General features: G+C 34.7%; 1 protein-coding gene across 2 annotated transcripts in view; it reads left to right on the forward strand.

Moving 5' to 3' along the window:
• Positions 1-20,377, forward strand: part of RSF1 (remodeling and spacing factor 1) — a 156,834-nt gene that overhangs the window by 116,325 nt on the left and 20,132 nt on the right. Inside the window, exons 6-9 of one of the 2 annotated variants that reach the window (XM_063094386.1) lie at positions 5,798-7,560; positions 9,349-9,555; positions 14,117-14,221; positions 15,695-15,774. In XM_063094386.1, coding sequence (XP_062950456.1) covers positions 5,798-7,560; positions 9,349-9,555; positions 14,117-14,221; positions 15,695-15,774 — 2,155 coding nt within the window. Of the gene's footprint in view, positions 1-5,797; positions 7,570-9,348; positions 9,556-14,116; positions 14,222-15,694; positions 15,775-20,377 lie in introns of both variants that reach the window. The other variant, XM_063094385.1, reaches the window with a different exon arrangement.

Below are 20,377 nucleotides of genomic sequence, written 5' to 3' on the forward strand. Positions count from 1 at the left end.
TGTTGCTAGAGAAAGTAGTAAGGTTACTGGGCAGTGTCATTTTCTCAGAGATAGCTGGTAACCATGAATTTATCATAATACCAATTTTGTTCCTTTTTGTATGATATATATCAATATCTGATATAGAGTTCTGGTCATAATAGGTAAATTGTTCCTGTTTATTATTAATTAATTTTGAAATTATGTTGACGAGATAAATGCTAACTTACTTAACTCATGAGTACCAGATCTGAAGGGATGCTTTTTGGACCAGGTTATATTTGCATTGCACTGCTATAATTTGCTTCTTTTCTCCAATTGACCATCTTGCAAAATGTTCAACATACTTTACTCAGGTGGTACACTGAATGAGAGGAGATGATTCCAAATAAATTTAGCACACCTTTCTAAGAGTAACTGTGTACGTACTTATTTTTAATGACAGGTGAACACGTATGGGAATGGTGTAACCAGCTATCCTGATTTGTCTGGGGTTGTCTGGGTTTTAGCACCTAAAGTCCTGTATCCTAGGAAACCACTCAGTCCTGGGCAAACCAGGATGTTTGGTTACCCTAAACTGGATTGCTTTTAATTTATCTGATTATAAATGTACTACATGTTCACTGTAGGAAACTTGGGGAAGTATAAAGGAAGAAGTAAAAAATACTCATTATCCTGTAACCAAGAAGCAGTACCACTGTTAATATTGTGATCTGTTTCTTTCTAGTCTTTATTTTAGGCATGATTAGTGATGTATGTGTTTATTAGAATTGAGATTACCTTGGGCCGATCCCGTGGCGCACTCGGGAGAGTGCGGCACTGGGAGCGCAGCAGTGCTCCCGCCGCGGGTTCGGATCCTATATAAGGATGGCCGGTGCGCTGAGCGCGGTATGGCCGGTCACAAAAAGACAAAAAATAAAAATAAAAAAAAAAAAGAATTGAGATTACCTGGTAAATACATTTTTATATTCTACTTTTTGGGCTTAATATTCTACCCTGAAAATTTTCCCATGTTTTTAAAAAATCATTTAAGGAGAAAGTTCCAGGTATATATAAATCAAGTTCTTAGTAAATACTTGTTACTGAGTGGTTATACTAATTTATATGAACACTACCAGTGTATGAGCATATTTCTTTCACCATACTCTTAGATGCTTTGAACATTATCACTAAATAAAAACTTTGCTGGTGGGTTTGGTTAAGACCAAAATTGCTTTTGAATTTTAATTTCGTTGATTACTAGTGGAATTTGAACATTTCAGTCTCTCTGAATTGTTGGTTGATATCTATGGCCTGTTTTCTTTTGGGATCTTTAGTTTTATATTTTAGGTTGTCTCTTAAGTGAGTGTATTTATTAACTCTTCTATGCAGTATACCTTAGCATCTATTAAATGTTTCATGGGCTTGCTGAAATCTTGCTGTGTAAATTGGTCAGTTATACAAGCACTTCAAAGAATTTTAAGTTAAATATTGATTTACAATCTGCATAATAAGACTTCCTATTAATAAAAGCTACATCATAAAAGGCATTGATGTCATTTGTCAACATTTAGGCTAGAGTTTGTTGCCATTTCGATTTATTTAATTTGTTTGCAGATGTTTGAGTGTCCTACTACAGATGAGTAACCCATGATTCTGCTCAAGAGGAGTAGTTCATTAGACTAGAAGGACAGATAGATTTGTAAATAAATAATTGTAATTTTGGGTAATAAGTGCTGTTATAAAAGTGTATATAAAGCAATGTACAAGAGAAGGAGTTAATTCTTTATAGGGAAAGAATGAGATAAAACTAAAATGGAGTGACGTTTTAACTGATGTAAGAGTGACATTTGAATGATGTAAGATTATGCCAATAATATAATATTATAGTAATAATAATATCAGCCAACATTACTTGCCATGTGCCACTCTTTTGAAGGCCTTATATATGTAGTATTGCATGTAATCATTAACAACCCTAGAAGAATAGTTACTGATATTTTGTTTTACAAAGTGGAAAAGTTAGGAATGATAAAAGGAAAAGAACAATAGAAATGGCTTTCTAGACAAAGTTAACAGAGTAAACCAAAAAAGTAATAGCAGTTTGGGAAACCCTGAATTTTCTGATATGGCTAAAATTTGTGTTAAGAAGAGGGGGCCAAATAATTAATAATAGCTCCCAAATACTACGTAGAAGTGCTTCACACACTTCATTTTTTAAAAAAATCCTCATAGTCACTCTTTGAGGTGTAGATATTTGTATTTGAGTTTTAGGGAGTTTCTAAAGAGACTTAAAAAGGTTCAGGTAATTTTCCCAAGGTCTCACAGGTGGCCCCTGTGGAATTGAGATGAGAGCATTAAGATTTGTCTGACTCATGAGCTTCTTAATTTTTAGTGAAATAGTTCAAATAAACAGAAGATAATATAAAACACTTGTATACCCAACACTTTGATTTAATAGTTCTCAACAATTTGCCAAAATTAGCTTTTGACTTAAAAAAAAGATTATACAGAAAGTCAGTACTTCACTTTCCCTTTGTTTTTCATCCCATTCTTCCTCCCTCCTTTTCCGGGAGCAACTACAGTCCTGTAAATCATTCCCACATGTTGGTTTATGATTTTGCTGTATGTGTATGTGGCCACATCGATATATAATATTATATTGTGTGTTTATAACTTTTCTACAAATGATACCATATTCTGCAGTCCTTTTGTGACTTGCTCTTTCACTCCCTATTCTGTTGTTCAGGTCTACCTATATTGATCCATGTAAATTTGTTTCTTTCATTTTAATTACTGTGTGGTGGTTATTTACCCATTCTCTATTTGAGGTACATTTAGGTTATTTCTAATTTTTCACTTTTACAACAGTGTTAGAATAAGTATTCATGTACCTCTTTCTGTGTAGTCATATGTAAGTATATTCTCCAGAAGTATAATTGCTAAGTTATACAGTATGTTTCTTCAAGCTTTTTGGCAGATATTTCCGGAGTACACTTTAAAGTGTGCTAATTTACACTCTCACCAGAGGCTGTAAGATTTCAGCAGAGTCTGAAAGCACTGTGCTATTTTGAAATTTCTCCGGTGTTGTCTTAAAAGAGGAGGATTATAAAGAAACTAAAAACCTTATCAGGAATTAGTTATCCCTTTATCACCCAGATGATAAGCCCAAAATATTAAGTGGATGGATAAATTTTCATGAGAATTGGAAAGAATGAGAAATAGGAAGCAAAAGTGAAAGGAAAATGTATCAGAAAAGATTGCGATCAGCTTTTTTTTCCCCCTTGTAATCAAAAGTCAAGTGGTAAGTCTAGGTTTGGTACAGCAGCTCCGTGAAGACATCAGGGACCTTTTCTAGGTATACCATGTTTAGCATGTGGCTTTGATTGCTCCTTTAAGTATTGTGTACGGAGTCTGGACACAAAGAAGGGAAAAGGGCAAAAGGCTGAATCCTGTCTCACGCATGACTTCTTCATACATCTCCTTGGCCATAACTGGATGACATGACCCTTAGCTGTAAAGTGTCTGAGGAGACAAGCACCGTCTTGAACAAAATTAGAGTTCTGTTAATAAGGAAGACGAGGAAAATAATTACATGGTCCTCTATTGTTAACTTACATAGAACATTCAGTGTTTCATTACACAGTGATTCTGCTAGAGGGGGTTGAGAAAGCATATAAGTGATCAATAAATATTTATAGAGTAAAATGAATGAATCATTTGTCAAGAAATATGGATGCTGCATTGTGATTTTTGAAGTGAATTTTTCCTTTAGTATTGTCACTTCAAATTTCATGCCTCTTAAACTCATTTACATCCTTTTTTATAATTTCCTTTTGACAAATTTTGGGGAAATGCTGGTATAACTGAATGACTTTTTAACAAATTATGATAGTGTGTGAAGGTTCATATTCTGTCATGGTTCTTCTGTTCTCTATACTATTTTAGAGACATATCCATATAATCTAGGGGAGCTAGAGTAATTACTGTTGTCATGTTTTTCTCTTTAAAGAACGAGCCAAATACAAAAATAACAAGGATTTAACAATTTTGGAGTAGGGGAAATAATATAATACCAGCAAATAATAATAGTTGAGGTTATTTAGTGTAGCTGCTTTTATTTATAGATGAAGAAATAAGGATTAGAGAGTTTGTGACACACCCAAAAGACACATCACTAGCTAAGTTAGAATTAGTGAACCTGGAGTTTTCAACCTAATGTCATTTCTCATGTCATTTGTCATGTTACTCAAATCAACATCAATTAACCCCAATTAAAAAATAATGTTATTTTACCTTGGGTCAGGGTCATGATGAGATCCTCAGATGCTTTCTGAATAATAAACATAGAGAAGAAATATTAAATTATGTTCAGTGAACACTGAGTTCTAGAAGTTATTTTTAAAGATGGTAATCTATATTTTAAGTGTTAAGTAGGATATTTAGTTAATTAGATTTCTTGATACACTAACCAATCTCAATGAATGAGAATTTACTAAACCTGTTTTATCACTGGGAAAGGGAAAACATACAAATTGGATAATCACTGTCATCTCTAAAATTTTTTAGCAACATGCCTTAAAGCATCAACAGTGAAAAGAAGGAAGAGTAATATTGATACTTTAATCTTAGGCTCTGAATGGTTCTACATGGTTTTTGAGTTTTTTATGTGTAACGTAATTGGATGTAAAAGAAATGGTGCTTTGTAATGAAAATATTCACTTTTAATGAAATATTGAATTCTCTTTTTAAAAAACATGCTCTACTTCATCTCCTCATTTCTATCCATTCCATTTATATTTCCATAAAATATGTCATAAAACTGGTCTATTACCTTGGCAAGAATCAGTTCAAAATTTTAAAAAGAAATTCATATCTTGGTAAAATTTTGTTTAGAATTGAGGTTATTAAGTTGCAAAGGTGGAAATGTAGGTAAAATTAATAGTTAATGCATTCTAAAAACACTCTGCTCAGAATGTCAGAGCACAAGTGTAATCTCTGTAATCCCATTCAGAGATTATGCTATTTACTGAATCTGGCTTTTGTTATGTTTAAATTTGCATTATTAAGTACTCCATACAGGTTGAAAACATACAGCCAATGTGGTTAAAAGAGGAATTGACAGATAAGCCTAAATAGTTTCTCAGTATAATATTAACTTCTGAAATGTTCAATAATGGCATTTGATAAAGCAACTTGTAATATTATAACCACATAAAGGCATTTAACATCATAAGAAAGTGCTAATGTTTCAATGAAAAAATTAAGGCAACATGATCCCAACTTTGTGAAAAATATGCAAGAACAGAAGGAAGTAACGTAAAATATTACCAATGATTATTGCCTCTGGGTATTAGGATTATGGGTATTTTTTTCCTCTATTTTTTCATTTTCTACTGCCATGTTAATGTTACCTCTCTGAAATGAAGTGTTCAGTGACTTGCAAAGAACAGTTGTCAGTTTATAAAACAAATATGGTCTTTTGGAAAGGTTTTGTGTAGTATTTTCAATTTCATATTTTTGAGCCATCTCTTCAACTTGAGTAAATTATTTGAGCTGTATAAATATTTGCATTCTATTGAAAACACTAAAGCTAAAAGTAAAAAGCAGAAACCTGAGTCTTTCTAAATAATACTTTTTTAATATGTAGAAGTTGTGCTTCACAGTTTTGTGATTTTCTTCATTTTCAGATTTTATTTTTTATTGTCAAATATCCAGTGACCAAAACTACCTCTTCTAAGAGAGAAACTTCAAATGGAAATATATATTATATTAAGTCTTTTATATTTTATAGCCTTGAAAGCTTCTCTCCGTATAACTAAACTTTTTTGATTTTTAGAGGAACAGAAGGAAAATGAAAAGATGAAAGGTGAAGAGCATATGATAGATTCAGAAAACCATTCTACAGCCAATGTTCTAGAAGACACTACAGTGAAAATAGAAAAAGATGAAGAAAAGGAACTTGTAAAACTGCCAGTCATAGTGAAGCTAGAAAAACCTTTGCCAGAAAGTGAGGAAAAAAAGATTATCAAAGAAGAAAGTGATTCCTTCAAGGAAAATGTCAAACCCATTAAAGTTGAAGTGAAGGAATGTAGAGCAGATGCTAAAGATAGCAAAGGTAGCATGGAGAAGTTAGTGTCCCAGGAGCCTGAGAGGCTAGAACTTAGTGGCAACGTCAAATCTTCTCAAGAAATTACTGAGAAATCTACTGAAGAAACTGAGAAACTTAAAAATGACCAGCAGGCCAAGATACCACTAAAAAAACGAGAAATTAAACTTCGTGATGATTTTGACAGTCCAGTCAAAGGACCTTTGTGTAAGTCAGTTACTCCAACAAAAGAGTTTTTGAAAGATGAAATAAAACAAGAGGAAGAGACTTGTAAAAGGATCTCTACAATCACTACTTCGGGTCATGAAGGGAAACAACTGGTAAATGGAGAAGTTAGCGATAAAAAGGTAACTCCAAATTTTAAGACAGAACAAATAGAGACAAAGTTTTATGATGCAAAGGAAGATAGCTATAGCCCCTCTAAGGACAGAAATGTCATCATGGAGGAAAATGGAGCAGAGTCTGTAAATTCCATCATTGCAGGTGCAAAAATAGGAGAGCTTGAGAAAGAAGTGGTCCCTTTAGGTAAAAATTCAGATAGTTCAGTATCAGTCTTAGAGACTCAGAGTCAAAAAGGGCAGATAGAGGAAACTGGTCCTCTAGAAATGGAATCTTCTCTTGGGTCTTCTGAGATGGCAAAGGACCTCTCCTTAAAAACTGCTTTATCTACCACTGACTCCTGTACCATGAAAGTTGAAGAGAAGTCTCCCAAAAGTAAGAAGGATAAGTGCTCACCAATCCTAGAATGTCTTGAAAAGTTAGAGAAGTCCAAAAAGACTTTTCTTGATAAGGATGCACAGAGATTGAGCCCAATACCAGAAGAATTTCCAAAGAGTACTCTAGAATCAGAAAAGCCAGGATCTCTTGAGGCAGCTGAAACTTCACCATCTAACATGACTGACCACTGTGAAAAACTGGCCTCGGAAAAAGAAGTGTTAGAATGTCAGAGGACACGTTCTGTTGAAGGTCAGTCCCTGGAAAAAGTACACTCCGAAATTCTAAAAGAGGATTCTGAGTCCATGAAGGTAGAAATGGATAATCTGGACAATGCCCAGACCTCGGGTGTAGAGGATCCTTCTGAGACAAAGGGTTCTATGCAAAAAAGCAAATTTAAATATAAGTTGATTCCTGAAGAAGAATCCACTGCCTCAGAAAATACGGAGATAACCTCTGAAAGGCAGAAAGAGGGCATCAAATTAACAATTAGGATATCCAGTCGGAAGAAGAAGCCAGATTCTCCCCCCAAGATTCTAGAGCCAGAGAGCAAACAAGAGAAGATAGAAAAGGAAGAAGAGAAAACAAATGTGGGTCGTACTTTAAGGAGGTCTCCAAGAATATCTAGACCCACCGCAAAAGTGGCAGAGATCAGAGATCAGAAAGCTGATAAAAAAAGAGGAGAAGGAGAAGATGAAGTGGAGGAAGAGTCAGCAGCTTTGCAAAAAACAGACAAAAAAGAAAATTTGAAAAAATCGGAGAAGGATACAAATTCTAAAGTAAGCAAGGTAAAACTTCTACTCTGAGTTTTAATTTTTAATTAGAAATATTTGGTTTAGTGTTTATAGCTTTTTGCTTTTGGCTAAAATATAGTTATCAAAAACAACTGAAAAAAAAGTGTCTTCCTCTATTTGAGATATCTTTTCTCAGTAGTTATTTCCACATATTAAATTTCAGACTATATAATCTTGTCATCATTTAAACTTTTTTTTTTCTGTTATGGGCAGTTTAGGAATATATTCTCTTTGTAAACTATTCAAGTTAAAGCCAGCCTGTAGGATTGTAAAATGAAAATTCCCCATAACCACTAGTAACAATTTGGGGTACATACCTTTCCAGTCCTTTTTCCATACATTCATGTGTATATTCATAAACATTTACTCCTTTAAAAAATAAATTGGATCAACTATGTGCTACTCTCTATGAGTTTTTCACTTAACAGTGTATCTCTAAACTCCTTGATATCTTTTCTCAGTAGTTATTTCCACGTATTATTTCCATGTCAGTAGATATAGTCTACCTTTTGTTTATTAATGGCGACATAGTATTCCATAGTGTGGATATACCTCAGTTTATTTAACCACTCCCTTATTGATTGACATTTAGGTTGTTTCCGATTTTTCACTGTTACAGGCAATGCTGCATTGAAGATCCTTTTGGACATGAGTGAGTATTTCTTTAGAATAGACTCCTAGAATTGGAATTGCTGGGTCAAGGGGCATGTATATTTTTTAAGTTTTGATAGATATTGCTGCATTGCTTTCCAAAAAGGCCCCATTAATGTACCATCTCATTACCAGTATATGAGAGTGCCTATTTTCCCTATTTTCATCATTAGTCTTAGAAGCCAGGATTCTCTTTTCTGTAACCTTCTTATTTTAAGCAAAATCTTTTACAAGTCTTTGACTACTCTCTAGGACTTTGTTATAATTAATTAAAAATGCTAGTTTGTTTTGAATTTATTTAAATGATCAGATTATTTCTTTTGGTTGCAAGTGATCCTTTGCTCTCTGAAGTACTGAATTTTAGTTCTACACCTTTAAAAACAATTTCTTCTTTTCTCTGTTATTAGATTTACTTTGTTCTTTTCTGGAGACCTATACTGTAGGAATGAACTGACATACAAGTTAAAACATTGCAAAACTAGGCAATAAAAAGCTATTAACAACATTGTAAACTTACTTTCTGAATAATTAAGTTTGTCACAATTTTATATGCAGTTCTGAGCTATTTAAAATTTTTAAATTCATCTCTAACACAGGATTTAAAATTTTAAATAACAATATGTGAGAATACAGTCATCATTCTTTTATAGAGCTTTTAAAATGTGCATGGCCTTTGACCCAGAATCCTATTCAAGGAATTTATCCTAACCACAGAGATGTGTGTAAAAATTTATATTTATAAGGATACATTGTTTATGAAAGTGAAAAAATGGGAAACAACTGCCTAAATGTCTAATAGGGGATTAGATAAATACAGTTATGTGTGATGGCATTATTATACAGTCATTCATTGTGCTGTTAGGAGAATATTTTATTCCTAAGAAAAATATTTATAAGATAGAATGTTCATTATAACCCCATTTTTAAAAAACTAAAGTATAGAAAAATTGTGGAAAAATATACCAAAATTTAATAGTAATTATATCTGGTGATGAAGATAAAATAATTTTGATTTTTTCTTTGTATATTGAATAAATATTCTACAACGGGCATGTAATCAGAAGTTTTTCTTAAAAACATTCTTATTACATCATGTTATCCTGATTTTTTATATTACACAAGGTAAAATCCAAAGGCAGAGTTCGATGGACTGGTTCTCGAACACGTGGGAGATGGAAATATTCCAGCAATGATGAAAGTGAAGGGTCTGACAGTGAAAAATCATCTGCAGCTTCAGAAGAGGAAGAAGAAAAGGAAAGTGAAGAAGCCATCCTAGCAGATGATGATGAACCATGCAAAAAATGTGGCCTTCCAAACCATCCTGAACTAGTATGTACCTGATCTAAATGAACGATATTCACATTATGAGTATGCTGTGGTTGCCTGGAATAGCCTAACTCTTCTGGGTTCGATCGTGGTTTGAGTTTATTAATGCTACAGAGCTTGTGTGCTACAAAGTAACCTCTTTTCCTGTTTCTCAAATAAATCCAATTCTAGGGAGGCCAAGGATCAGCATCCTTCTTTCATTCTACCTGGCTTATATGTTGATATTTTCTCTGCTTAATAAGGATGCACCCCTGATCTCTTCTCACAAATCAATTAATTTATTTAAATATTTTTATTCTTTTTTATCCTCTTTAATTTTTTCTTTATTTCCTTTATATTACTTTGTAGTGGTACCAGCTTTACATAAATTAGGTCTGAAGGCCTTACTGCCTTCCTGTAAAAACATGTAAGTCAAATATTATGTAGTAGGTCTTTAAGATCTTTTAAATGGTCAGTTGTAAAAAAAAAAAAAAAAAAAAAAAGAATTAAGAGAATAAATTATAGACCAGATATATTCTGTAGAATAGTACCAGTTTTATATGGAACTTTCTTACCCAGGAAGTACATTTGTTCTTTAAAGTTGTCCTAAATCAGGAGAACCAGTTCCAAATCTATATATGTTATTTGCAGTTCTTAAGTGAGTTTATTGAGGAAACAATTGTTATGCCCAACTCTGTGCAATTATGCTCTTCCTTTGGACAGATTTGACCTAAAGGTAAGCTCTGACTATTAAGTAGGAAGAAATATAAAGAAATGTGCTTCTACATGGGTAGAATTGTGTGGAACAGAAATGTTTTGAGGTCTTCTGAAGTTTGGAAAAATAATAAGAGGTGGTTCTCCAGGCTCTTTGTTCCTAGAAAGCAATGTGATGTGATGGGGAAAGGATGGGACCAAACAGCATGGATTCAGGTCCTGCTTCCACCACTTATCAGGTGCTGTTTTCTCTGTATTTTGATGTCTTCATTGTAAAATGGGAGTAATACCACATACTTACGTGGGATGTTTTTAACGGCGATATAAAGTTGCCTAGCACAGTTCCTGTTATACATTATGTGCTGAGGTAAAGTTAATTCGAGTTTACTTGTTCTTTTTTTCTTTACTGTTAAAATCTTATGTGGAAACTAAATTCATCAGTGAAGTTTATCATATCTCAGTAGTTTCTGAGGGTTTAAGTAAAAGGTATAACTTAGAACCAGAGAATGATTTCAGCTCTGAGAACAACAGATGTTGAAATTATGCTGAGAAGATCTTTCTAAGCATTTTATGATGAAGGCTATGAAAATTAGGTTTTTGTGTAGAGAAAGGCCAAGAGAAGACTTGAGATAGCATTCTTTTCTGCCCTCTGAATCAAGGTAGAAGCAACACTGTGTTCTCTCTCTACCATTTTCTGATGTCTCTTTAAACTAAAAGTGCATTTTAACTCAGGCAGCAATAGCTATCAGTGACAAAGGGATGCAAGGAAATGGAAGTAAAATGGGGCAAGCAAAAATGACATCGAGGAGAAGAAAGTTGCACCATTTTTAGATCACACACAGGATTTTTCTTTATTTGGCTATTTTAATAATTACTTGGAAAATCCCATTGCTGGTTACTGTGTCAAAGAGAATGACACTGGAAACTGAAGATCCCAAATGTGACAGATTCTTATTCTAAGTGCTTAACGATAATCCTCAGATCAAAATATCAAGCAATGATTATATGTTAAGTGGTAGAGATATAATGCTGAGCCTGAAAGATATGGTCATTGTCCTCATTGAGCTTACAGCAGAAAAGCAATAAATTCATAAGTGAACATAGAATTCTAAGGGATTTTTCAGATGCTTTAGTCAAAATAAATGGATCATTGCCCGAGGCTTAGAGATATTACATGATAGTATGTATTTAGTGGGATTTTACCTTTATTGCAGAGTAAAGGCCATCTGCATTTTAGAAATAAGTTAAATTTTAAAAATGTACTTGTAACTTTGATATTTGAAGTTTAGATTACCTTTTACCATAGAAACAACGTGATGAATGGGATTAGGCGCCCAGGTTAGTCCACATACGTCTGTGTAATTAATCATATAACTGAAGTGTAATACTGATATAACTTACTACTGAATTCTAGGTGTTGAATGCAGTTTTGTTTTTGTTTTTTGGCGGCTGGGTGGTACAGGGATCAAACCCTGGATCTTGGTCTTACCACTCTATAACCAACTGACCTAACTGGCCAGTCCTGAAATTCTGGGTATTGGGAGCAAGGGGTGATGCATTATGTGAAGAAGGGGGAAGGTAATTTTCCACTTTTAACCCTCCCTCCCATGGTACAGGTTAGAATTTTGGAAATTCCATGTATACTAGGGTTGAGCAAATAAATAAAATATAGATAATAGGATCCAGGGTCCTCACTGTCAGCAATGTCAAGGCTAGAAAGAACCCTATGATACTGTATTAGAGCTGGAGATTTGAGTATGAACTCATGCTTATTTTAAATGTAAATGCAGAAAAATAGTTATATATGTGTACATACACATATTTCTTAGTTCTGTCCTCTGAGAGAGCTTAGAAGTACTGATACCCAGTAGCAATGAACACTCAGAGCAGACAGATCTTGATTTCTAAATACAATTCTTCAATAAAGTTATCAGGGTTTCTTGGAGAAATGGCTGATTCTATGGCTTGGGTATAGAAAATACAAGATGTGCCTGTAGTGTCAAAAAGTAAGGAAGGAAGGAAGTGCTCTTTTAAAAAAAAGGATGCAGGCAAGTCCTAAGGACACAGGAACCAACCTGAAAGAGTTCTCAATATGTCCATGACTGGAACATTTCCAACAACAAATTAAATAATGATAGTTTGGTTATAACCCGAAGAATAAAATAAATATTTCTTAGTTTATACTTATATAAATAAATGAGTATACAGATGAGTGGGGAGAAGGAACATATTTTCTTTACAGAAGAATTCCAAATAACAAATGTAGAAGGTATGAGGGAAATCGAAAATAACCATCAGAACACCACAGTAGCAATTGTTTCAAGCAAAATCCCTGCCTGATAAATGCTAAAACTAGTGGGCAAACTTTAAGGAGAGATAGCATACTTGCATAGCTTCAATATATCTCCCCTCATAATATTTATTAATTACTGTAGTGGTTTTAACTTATATCCACAAATTCTTTTATACTTATACCACCAGAAAACTTAATTCCTCTCCCCTTTAGTATGGGCTGGACTTATCATGAGAATAGAGTATAGTATGTGATAAGTAGTAACTTTACAGTGGAGAAAACCAGCAGACATTACTTTAGCAAGTGATCTCAAAGTGAATATCACCAGTAATAAGTTATGTTGACATCATATACCCCTGGATGTGATGCAGTGAGCTGGGCACTTCATTTTTGTGGTGTTCTTCTCCAAACTCACAACCCCTATCTAATGATGAGAAAACACCAAACTCAGGGACAATCTACAGAATATCTGACTAGTACTCTTCAAACTGTCAAGGTCATAGAAAACAAAGAATGACGCAGAAACTGCTACAGATCAGAGGAGAGACTAAGAAAACACAACTAAATGGAATGTAGTCTCCTAGATTCAAAATTAGAAAAAGGACATTAGTGGGAAAACTTTTGAAATCTGAATAAAGTCTGTTGTTTCGTCTGTAGTATTGTACAGATGTTAACTTCCTAGCTTTGGTAAATATACTATGGTTATATAAGATGTTAACATTGGTGAAAGCTGGATGAAGGATATATGGGAACTCTTAGTGCTGTTTACAACTCTTCTGTAAATCTAAGATTACTTAAAAATTAAGTTTTTTTAGGGCCGGCCCGTGGCTCACTCGTGAGAGTGTGGTGCTGATAACACCAAGGCCACGGGTTCAGATCCTATATAGGGATGGCCGGTTAGCTCACTGGCTGAGCGTGGTGCTGACAACACCAAGTCAAGGGTTAAGATCCCCTTACCGGTCATCTTTTAAAAAAAAAAAAAAAAAAAAAATTAAGTTTTTTTAAGTTAAACATTTATGAGTGTACCATGTTGAGTTGTAGATAGTTGGTCATTTTAAACTCAAATAGCAATAAAATACCAACGTGATGGTCCTGAATATATTTCCATTTCTTACCTTAATTCCTTCCTTATTTGAATTTACATGATAAATGGAACCACGCATTTTTTTTATGCATAAGTCATTGAAATGCTATTTAAAATAGAAATCTTTTGTATTTTTAAAATTCCACGTGTGATAGGGTGGTTTATGATACTTGGGCTCTAAAAGTTTGTTATAAAGAGTATGGTTTTATAGCCCTCATGGCGAACTATAAAAGGATTCTAACTCTAGTTCAGAAAAGACTTATTTTTCATTAAATTGTAGCTTAATGTTTTCTTAGGGTTTCTTTTTTTTGGATTTTAAGTTTTTAAATATTGGCATGTCAGATCCCTAATTATCAGAGCTTTTTTGTCAGCTTTATGCAAATAAAGAGTGCTTTGCAGTATAGAACTAAGAAATATTGAAATGTCTTTAATTTAACTTGAGTTATTGAAGTTTATTCATAAAATTAGGTTGATATTAATGTGGTTTATTTCAGATTCTTCTGTGTGACTCTTGTGACAGTGGATACCACACAGCCTGCCTCCGCCCTCCTCTGATGATCATCCCCGATGGAGAATGGTTCTGCCCCCCCTGCCAACATGTATGACCCAGCCCACATCTGTTTTCCAGGACTTGATTTTATATTTAAATTAATAATATTTTTTAATAGCCACCAAACATCTTTAATCTGCAAAGCAATTTGTTAAATAGTACTTACCTATGTTTAGATTTCTAATTTTATTTTATTTTTTATATATTTTTTTTTTCGTGACCGGCGCTCAGCCAGGGAGTGCACCGGTCATTCTTATGTAGGATCCGAACCCGCGGCGGGAGCGTCGCCGAGCTGCTAGCGCAGCACGCTACCGAGTGCGCCACGGGCTCAGCCCACCTATGTTTAGATTTCTACCTTTCATTAATATCTTTTAGGTCTTCCTTTTGTTTTTTTCCCAAAGCAATTCTCAGAAGCCTACTAATTTTTGTAAAATTATAATCTATTTTTTCTCGCATTTGTGATAACCTCAAAGAGCACCAAATTTAGATATGTACAGTGGAAGAAATAAGTTTCTCCCCATTGTTTATCCCTCTGTTTCATCCCTTTTTTTTTTTTACCATTTTTACCTACCTTTTGTCAGCTTTGTAGATGATATTATCAGGGTTAAAAGAAACATGGGTTCTCTTTCTTTTCTGTCTTGATTTAGATGAATTTCTTTTGAAGCTGAAGAACAGAATATCTCTGTGCCACTGCACCTGTTGGATACTTTGTCTAAAAAGCCAAGTCTGGGCCGGCCCCGTGGCGCACTCATGAGAGTGCAGCGCTTGGGAGCGCAGCGACGCTCCCGCCGCGGGTTCGGATCCCATATAGGACTGGCCAGTGCACTCACTGGCTGAGTGCTGGTCATGAAAAAGACAAAAAAAAAATAAATAAATAAAAAATAAAAAAATAAATAAAAAGGCTTCTTGAAAACTTGAAATACCTTTAAAAAAATAAAAAATAAAAAAATAAAAATAAAAAGCCAAGTCTCATTTTGCTTTAAAAATGATGGGCTCTAGGCATTTCTCAGTGAAGTGGACTTCTGTGGCTTAGCATAGCCTTATCAATTACGTTTTTCAGCTCTGTTTTGACCCAGTAACCATGTGACATTGTTTTGTACATTTTTTTTCCAGTCTCTTCTTTAAAAAATAATTATTGGCACCACTATATTTTATGTACATATAACCTTCTCCCTTAAAAATGTCTTGAGATCTTTTTAAAAAAATTATAATCACTGCTCTGTATACAGGTTGAACCAAATGATATTTTAAACATTGATTACTACCAGCAGGATAGGCACAGATGTATTTTGTTGGCAAAGCTCTAAGTTTCTTAATGTATGCTTTATTTCAAAGATACTGTGCTCATCTTCTGTTCAGTGGATACTGAGGCACCACTTTATTTAATTAAACACTAGGAAAGCTTCAGCATTCACTTACTGTGTGGCCCCTTACCAGCTCCTGTAGCATGGGCTTAACATGCACATGATAAATGATTGTGGGAAGGCATTAAAAATGACATTTGCCTATTTTGCTCCTTCAGAAACTGCTATGTGAAAAATTAGAAGAACAGTTGCAGGATTTGGATGTTGCCTTAAAGAAAAAGGAACGTGCTGAACGAAGGTATTTTGAAATTTGTCTTAATATTTTGTTTTGGAATTTGACAGCAGGATTGTCTTGTGATACAGATGAATGCATCCATCTAAAAAGGGACTGGCAAACTGTGGCCTATGGGCCAAATCCGGCCTATTTCTTGTTTTTGTACTGCCCACTAACTAGGAATGGTTTTGTGTTTTTAAATGCTTGAAAAAAATCAAAAGTAGAATCAAATTTTATGACACATGAAAATTATATGATATTCAAATTTCATTTACTTTATTTCAATAAAATAAAATTTTGTTGGAACACAGCCTTGCTCATTTGTTTATGTATTGTTTATGGCTGCTTTTGCCCTACAACAGCAGAGTTCATTAGTTACAACAAAGACCTTATGACCTGCCACACTTGAAATATTTATTATTTGTCCCTTTATAGGAAAAGTTTGCCAACCTTGATCTAAAGTATTTATTATAACCTGCTCTAAATCAGTATTGGCCCAAATATTACAGAGGATATGTACCTAAGCATTATGGTAAATATATGAAAGCTATTAAGAATTGGTCTATGATTTAGTTAGTTACCCATGTCATCTCTTTAGGTTGGTATAATTAACACTGGTGAAATAAAGAGCATTTAAATGCTGAACTGTGTCCTACTGACTGTAAGAGATGCCTCCTTTTTCAATATGCTATTACACTGTGGTCTAAAGCAGTTGAAGAAGGCTTCTTGGAGGAAGTAAGACTGAACTTGAGCCTAATTTTTGAAAGGGGATTCAGAATTAAGTCAGTAAATTTATATTTATTTGTACCTTCTTTGGTGTATTTCTAAACATTCATTCACACCTACTGTGTACAAAACTGAAGAGAAAAGATGAGTAAGACAAAGCTTTTGCTTGCATGGAATTTACATTCTTTCAGAGAGTACAGACATGAACCAATGATATAATAAAATAGAAAAGTCCATGTATATTGAAAGCAATATCAGAACATTGTAGAGGAATATTTTAGTTCTCCTAGCTGGGGTTATACAGGTGATCATGCAGAGAAAGGATATTTCAGGCAAAGAGCACAAACGTGAGCAAAAGCAAAGTGTAAAAATAGGAGAGTGATAGGGGATGTACCTCCGTAAAAGCAGAATAAGCACCAATTGCAAACAGCTTTGCATACCAGGCTAGGGAATTTGAATTTATTCTCCATGGGCAGTTAGGGAGCCATCAAGGGACAGATATGTGTAATCAGATCACTAGTACAGAAGAAGTTCTCTAGTAATAGTAAGAAGAAATTGGAGTTGGGACTATTGCAATAGAGAGTCTGTGGGAGCCTACGATGCCTGAACTATGGCAGTCATTGTGATGATAAGGTGGACATGTTCGAGAGAATTTTCAGAGGATTAATCTGTAAGACTTGATGCCCCTTTGTATACTAGTACAGTATGAGAAAAATCTAAGCAATGTCTCCTGATTGGTCTTATTACCTTCATTTGCTGCTACTTTTAACTTTTATCCTCTGAGTCATAGTCTATCCTCCAAAATTTAGCTTGCCTTAAGGCAGTCAGTTCATTCCATAATCCATTCACTTTACCCTGTGCAAAGATAAACCTTAAAAATGGATTCAGTCTCCAGAACCTGGGTTTTTTTTTTGTTTTTTTTTTTAAGATGACTGGTAAGGGGATCTTAACCCTTGGCTTGGTGTTTTCAGCACCACTCTCAGCCAGTGAGCAAACCAGCCATCCCTATATAGGATCCGAACCCATGGCCTTGGTGTTATCAGCACTGCACCCTCCCAAGTGAGCTACGAGCCGGCCCCTTTTGTTTTGTTTTTTTGCCACTCAGTTTGCGCTCTGTGGTTCATGGTGGATGTTACTAAGCCTATAGGCAAGTTAATATCTAAAGTTGACTAGGAGGGGCCGAGCCCGTGGCGCACTTGGTAGAGTGCTGCGCTGGCAGCGTAGGACTGACCGGTGCACTCACTGGCTGAGTGCCGGTCACGAAAAAACGACCAAAAAAATAAATAAATAAATAAAGTTGACTAGGAGATTAAAGTACTTAGTTTTTTTTTTTTTTTTTTTTTTTTGTCTTTTTTTTTTTGTCTTTTTTGTGACCGGCACTCAGCCAGTGAGTGCACCGGCCATTCCTATATAGGATCCGAACCCGCGGCGGGAGCGTCGCTGCGCTCTCAAGCGCTGCACTCTCCCGAGTGCGCCACGGGCTCGGCCCAAAAGTACTTAGTTTTTAAGAATCAGTCGTTTAAATACCTTTGAACTTAGAAACCCTGGGTTGTTCCTATAAACAACTTATATTTCGAATATTTGGAATATCTTACAAAGACATTTAAAAAAATAAAGAATAATCCTATATAAAATTATCAGGACTATTTTAATGTGCAGTTTCTTACTGTTTTTGTTTTTGACACTGGAAAAGATCCAACTAAAGATGCTTCAAATTAAATAACAAATAAAAACTAGATTTTTCCTTTGCCTTGGTCTTTCTGAAATCTGCCTGTCCTTCTGAGACAATTATCCCATGTCCTGAAGCTGATTTGGCTTAGCAATGTAGAAAGCTAATAGGCTCACCTATTAAGGGCTTGGAAGAAAATGTATTCTCTCTAAAACCCAAGATTGTAAACCACTAAGAATTTTATCTGATACTCAGATTACGTATGCTTGTTCTTTGGAGGCTGTGATGCTTATACCATTTATATGGGGAAAAGGCTGGTGAAAATTTTTTGACAATAGCTTCACAAACTATAGGATATGCTGCTGCAATTACAAAATAATTTAAATTTTAGAAATTTATATTAAAATGTTCTACAACGTTTGTTTACATTATCAGTCTCCCATTTACTAGTTCCTTTGCTTTCTTTCCTACTCTTAATAATCCTCTTTACTTAAATGTCATCCTTTAAGGACAAAGTTATTGTTACAGGAACAACAGTCTGGCACAAACCCAGTTAAATGAATTGTTGCTGGTGTTTGCTGATTGTTTCAATAATCTGATTAACAAAACTTTTTAAATCTATAGCTCCTAGAATATATATAGCTTAAGAACTCTAAACAGCAAAATATATGTGTGTCTAAAATAATTATTTAGTAACTGTAAATTCCAGGTGGCTTCATCCATTTTTTTAAAGTGAGCATTTTTGTTCTTTTTTTGTTGTTTATTTATTAATATTGTTATTGTTTTTTTACATTCTAAGATGTTGCGGAGCAGTTGTGGGGGGGGGAAGGGGAAAGGAAATAGGGTGGGAGAAGGAGGAAGCAGGGGTGTGGTTGAGGCCCGTGACACCCCACTCATTCCTGCAGGGGAGACCAGGGGGCTTCCAGCAGTGGCTTGGCTGTTGCCGGTGTTCATTCTTTTTTAAATCTGTGAAATAACTTCTCCAGCACTCATCCTGGCAGCTTTTAGAGCCTTACTTATTCTGTATGTCATAGAACAAGAGCATATTTCCTCTGTCCATGCATTTATTTAACGTTTAACCAACATATGTTGGGTACTTAATTTATGCCAAGCAGTGTAATCAACATGAGGAGAAAATATATATATAATGTGTAGATCCGTTAGAGGGCTCTACAGTCTGGTGGAAAAGAGGGATGTGTCAATGAGTATTTAGTGATTAGCCAGCAACTATCTACAGACCTGGAACTGTGATGCTGTATGAAACCTTATGTTTTAGAAGTCCATTCATTAGTTTGTAATCGTCCCCTCTAGAGCTTGATGTCAGAAATTATTTGGGAATTCAAACAGCTCTGTACTTCCAGAGTACTATTATTGGTGCTTTGCTAGCAGAGAGTTGGATTTAATCAGGATTGGAATTTTCCAGGTAATAGAGGGAAGGAGAGAAAGAGACAAGGAATTTGAAAGTGTATGCAAAAGGAGTATTTATAATGATGGACAATGGAGTCTAAGGTAAGGGGGAAAGTAAAGACATGAAGGGAGTGATGGACAGTGTTTAAAAGAGGGTAGGGTCAGTGGATAGAGGTTCTACTGGAGTCAGTAAAAGTGAAATTTTAAAATTTCTGAAATTGAAATTTTAAAAGGAGTGTGGTTATTGGTAATGATAAGGTCTGGGCCAGATATCACTGAACTAGGTAGTGAGATGGAACAGAAGGTGTGTCTTTCCATAAGATTACTGAGCAAAAGAAAGATGTGACGAGAAATATAACTACCTTAAAGATTCTGTTTAGTCAAGGGTTTGAATACCCCCAAAGGCCTGCCACAGAAAAAAAAAAAGAAAAAAGATTTTGTGGAAATGTTACCATCTATATAAAGCTTTCCCAAATTTCTCAGTTCTTCAGACAAAATTAATCTATTCCTTTTTCATGTTTCCATTATACTATTCATAATGGACTATAATCAATTGTCAAATAATTGTGAGGGTAAGAACCATATCTTATTTACCTATGAATTCCCAAGGCTGACACAAGTCCTGACCTGATACGGTGAATGAGAATAAATGTTTTTTCAGCTGGATTGAGGAAAGAAATAGTGGCCAAGAGAAGGTAGAGATTTCGAGGTATAAGGAGGAAACTGATATCTCAATAAACTTGGTTATTGTAAGGACGGATGTGTGTCAAACATATTTTAACGCAGATAGCTCAAGCTCTGATTTATCCATGAAGTCTTCCCCAG

The sequence above is a fragment of the Cynocephalus volans genome, chromosome 4, assembly GCF_027409185.1.
Source record: "Cynocephalus volans isolate mCynVol1 chromosome 4, mCynVol1.pri, whole genome shotgun sequence".
In the NCBI taxonomy this organism is placed as follows: domain Eukaryota; kingdom Metazoa; phylum Chordata; class Mammalia; order Dermoptera; family Cynocephalidae; genus Cynocephalus; species Cynocephalus volans.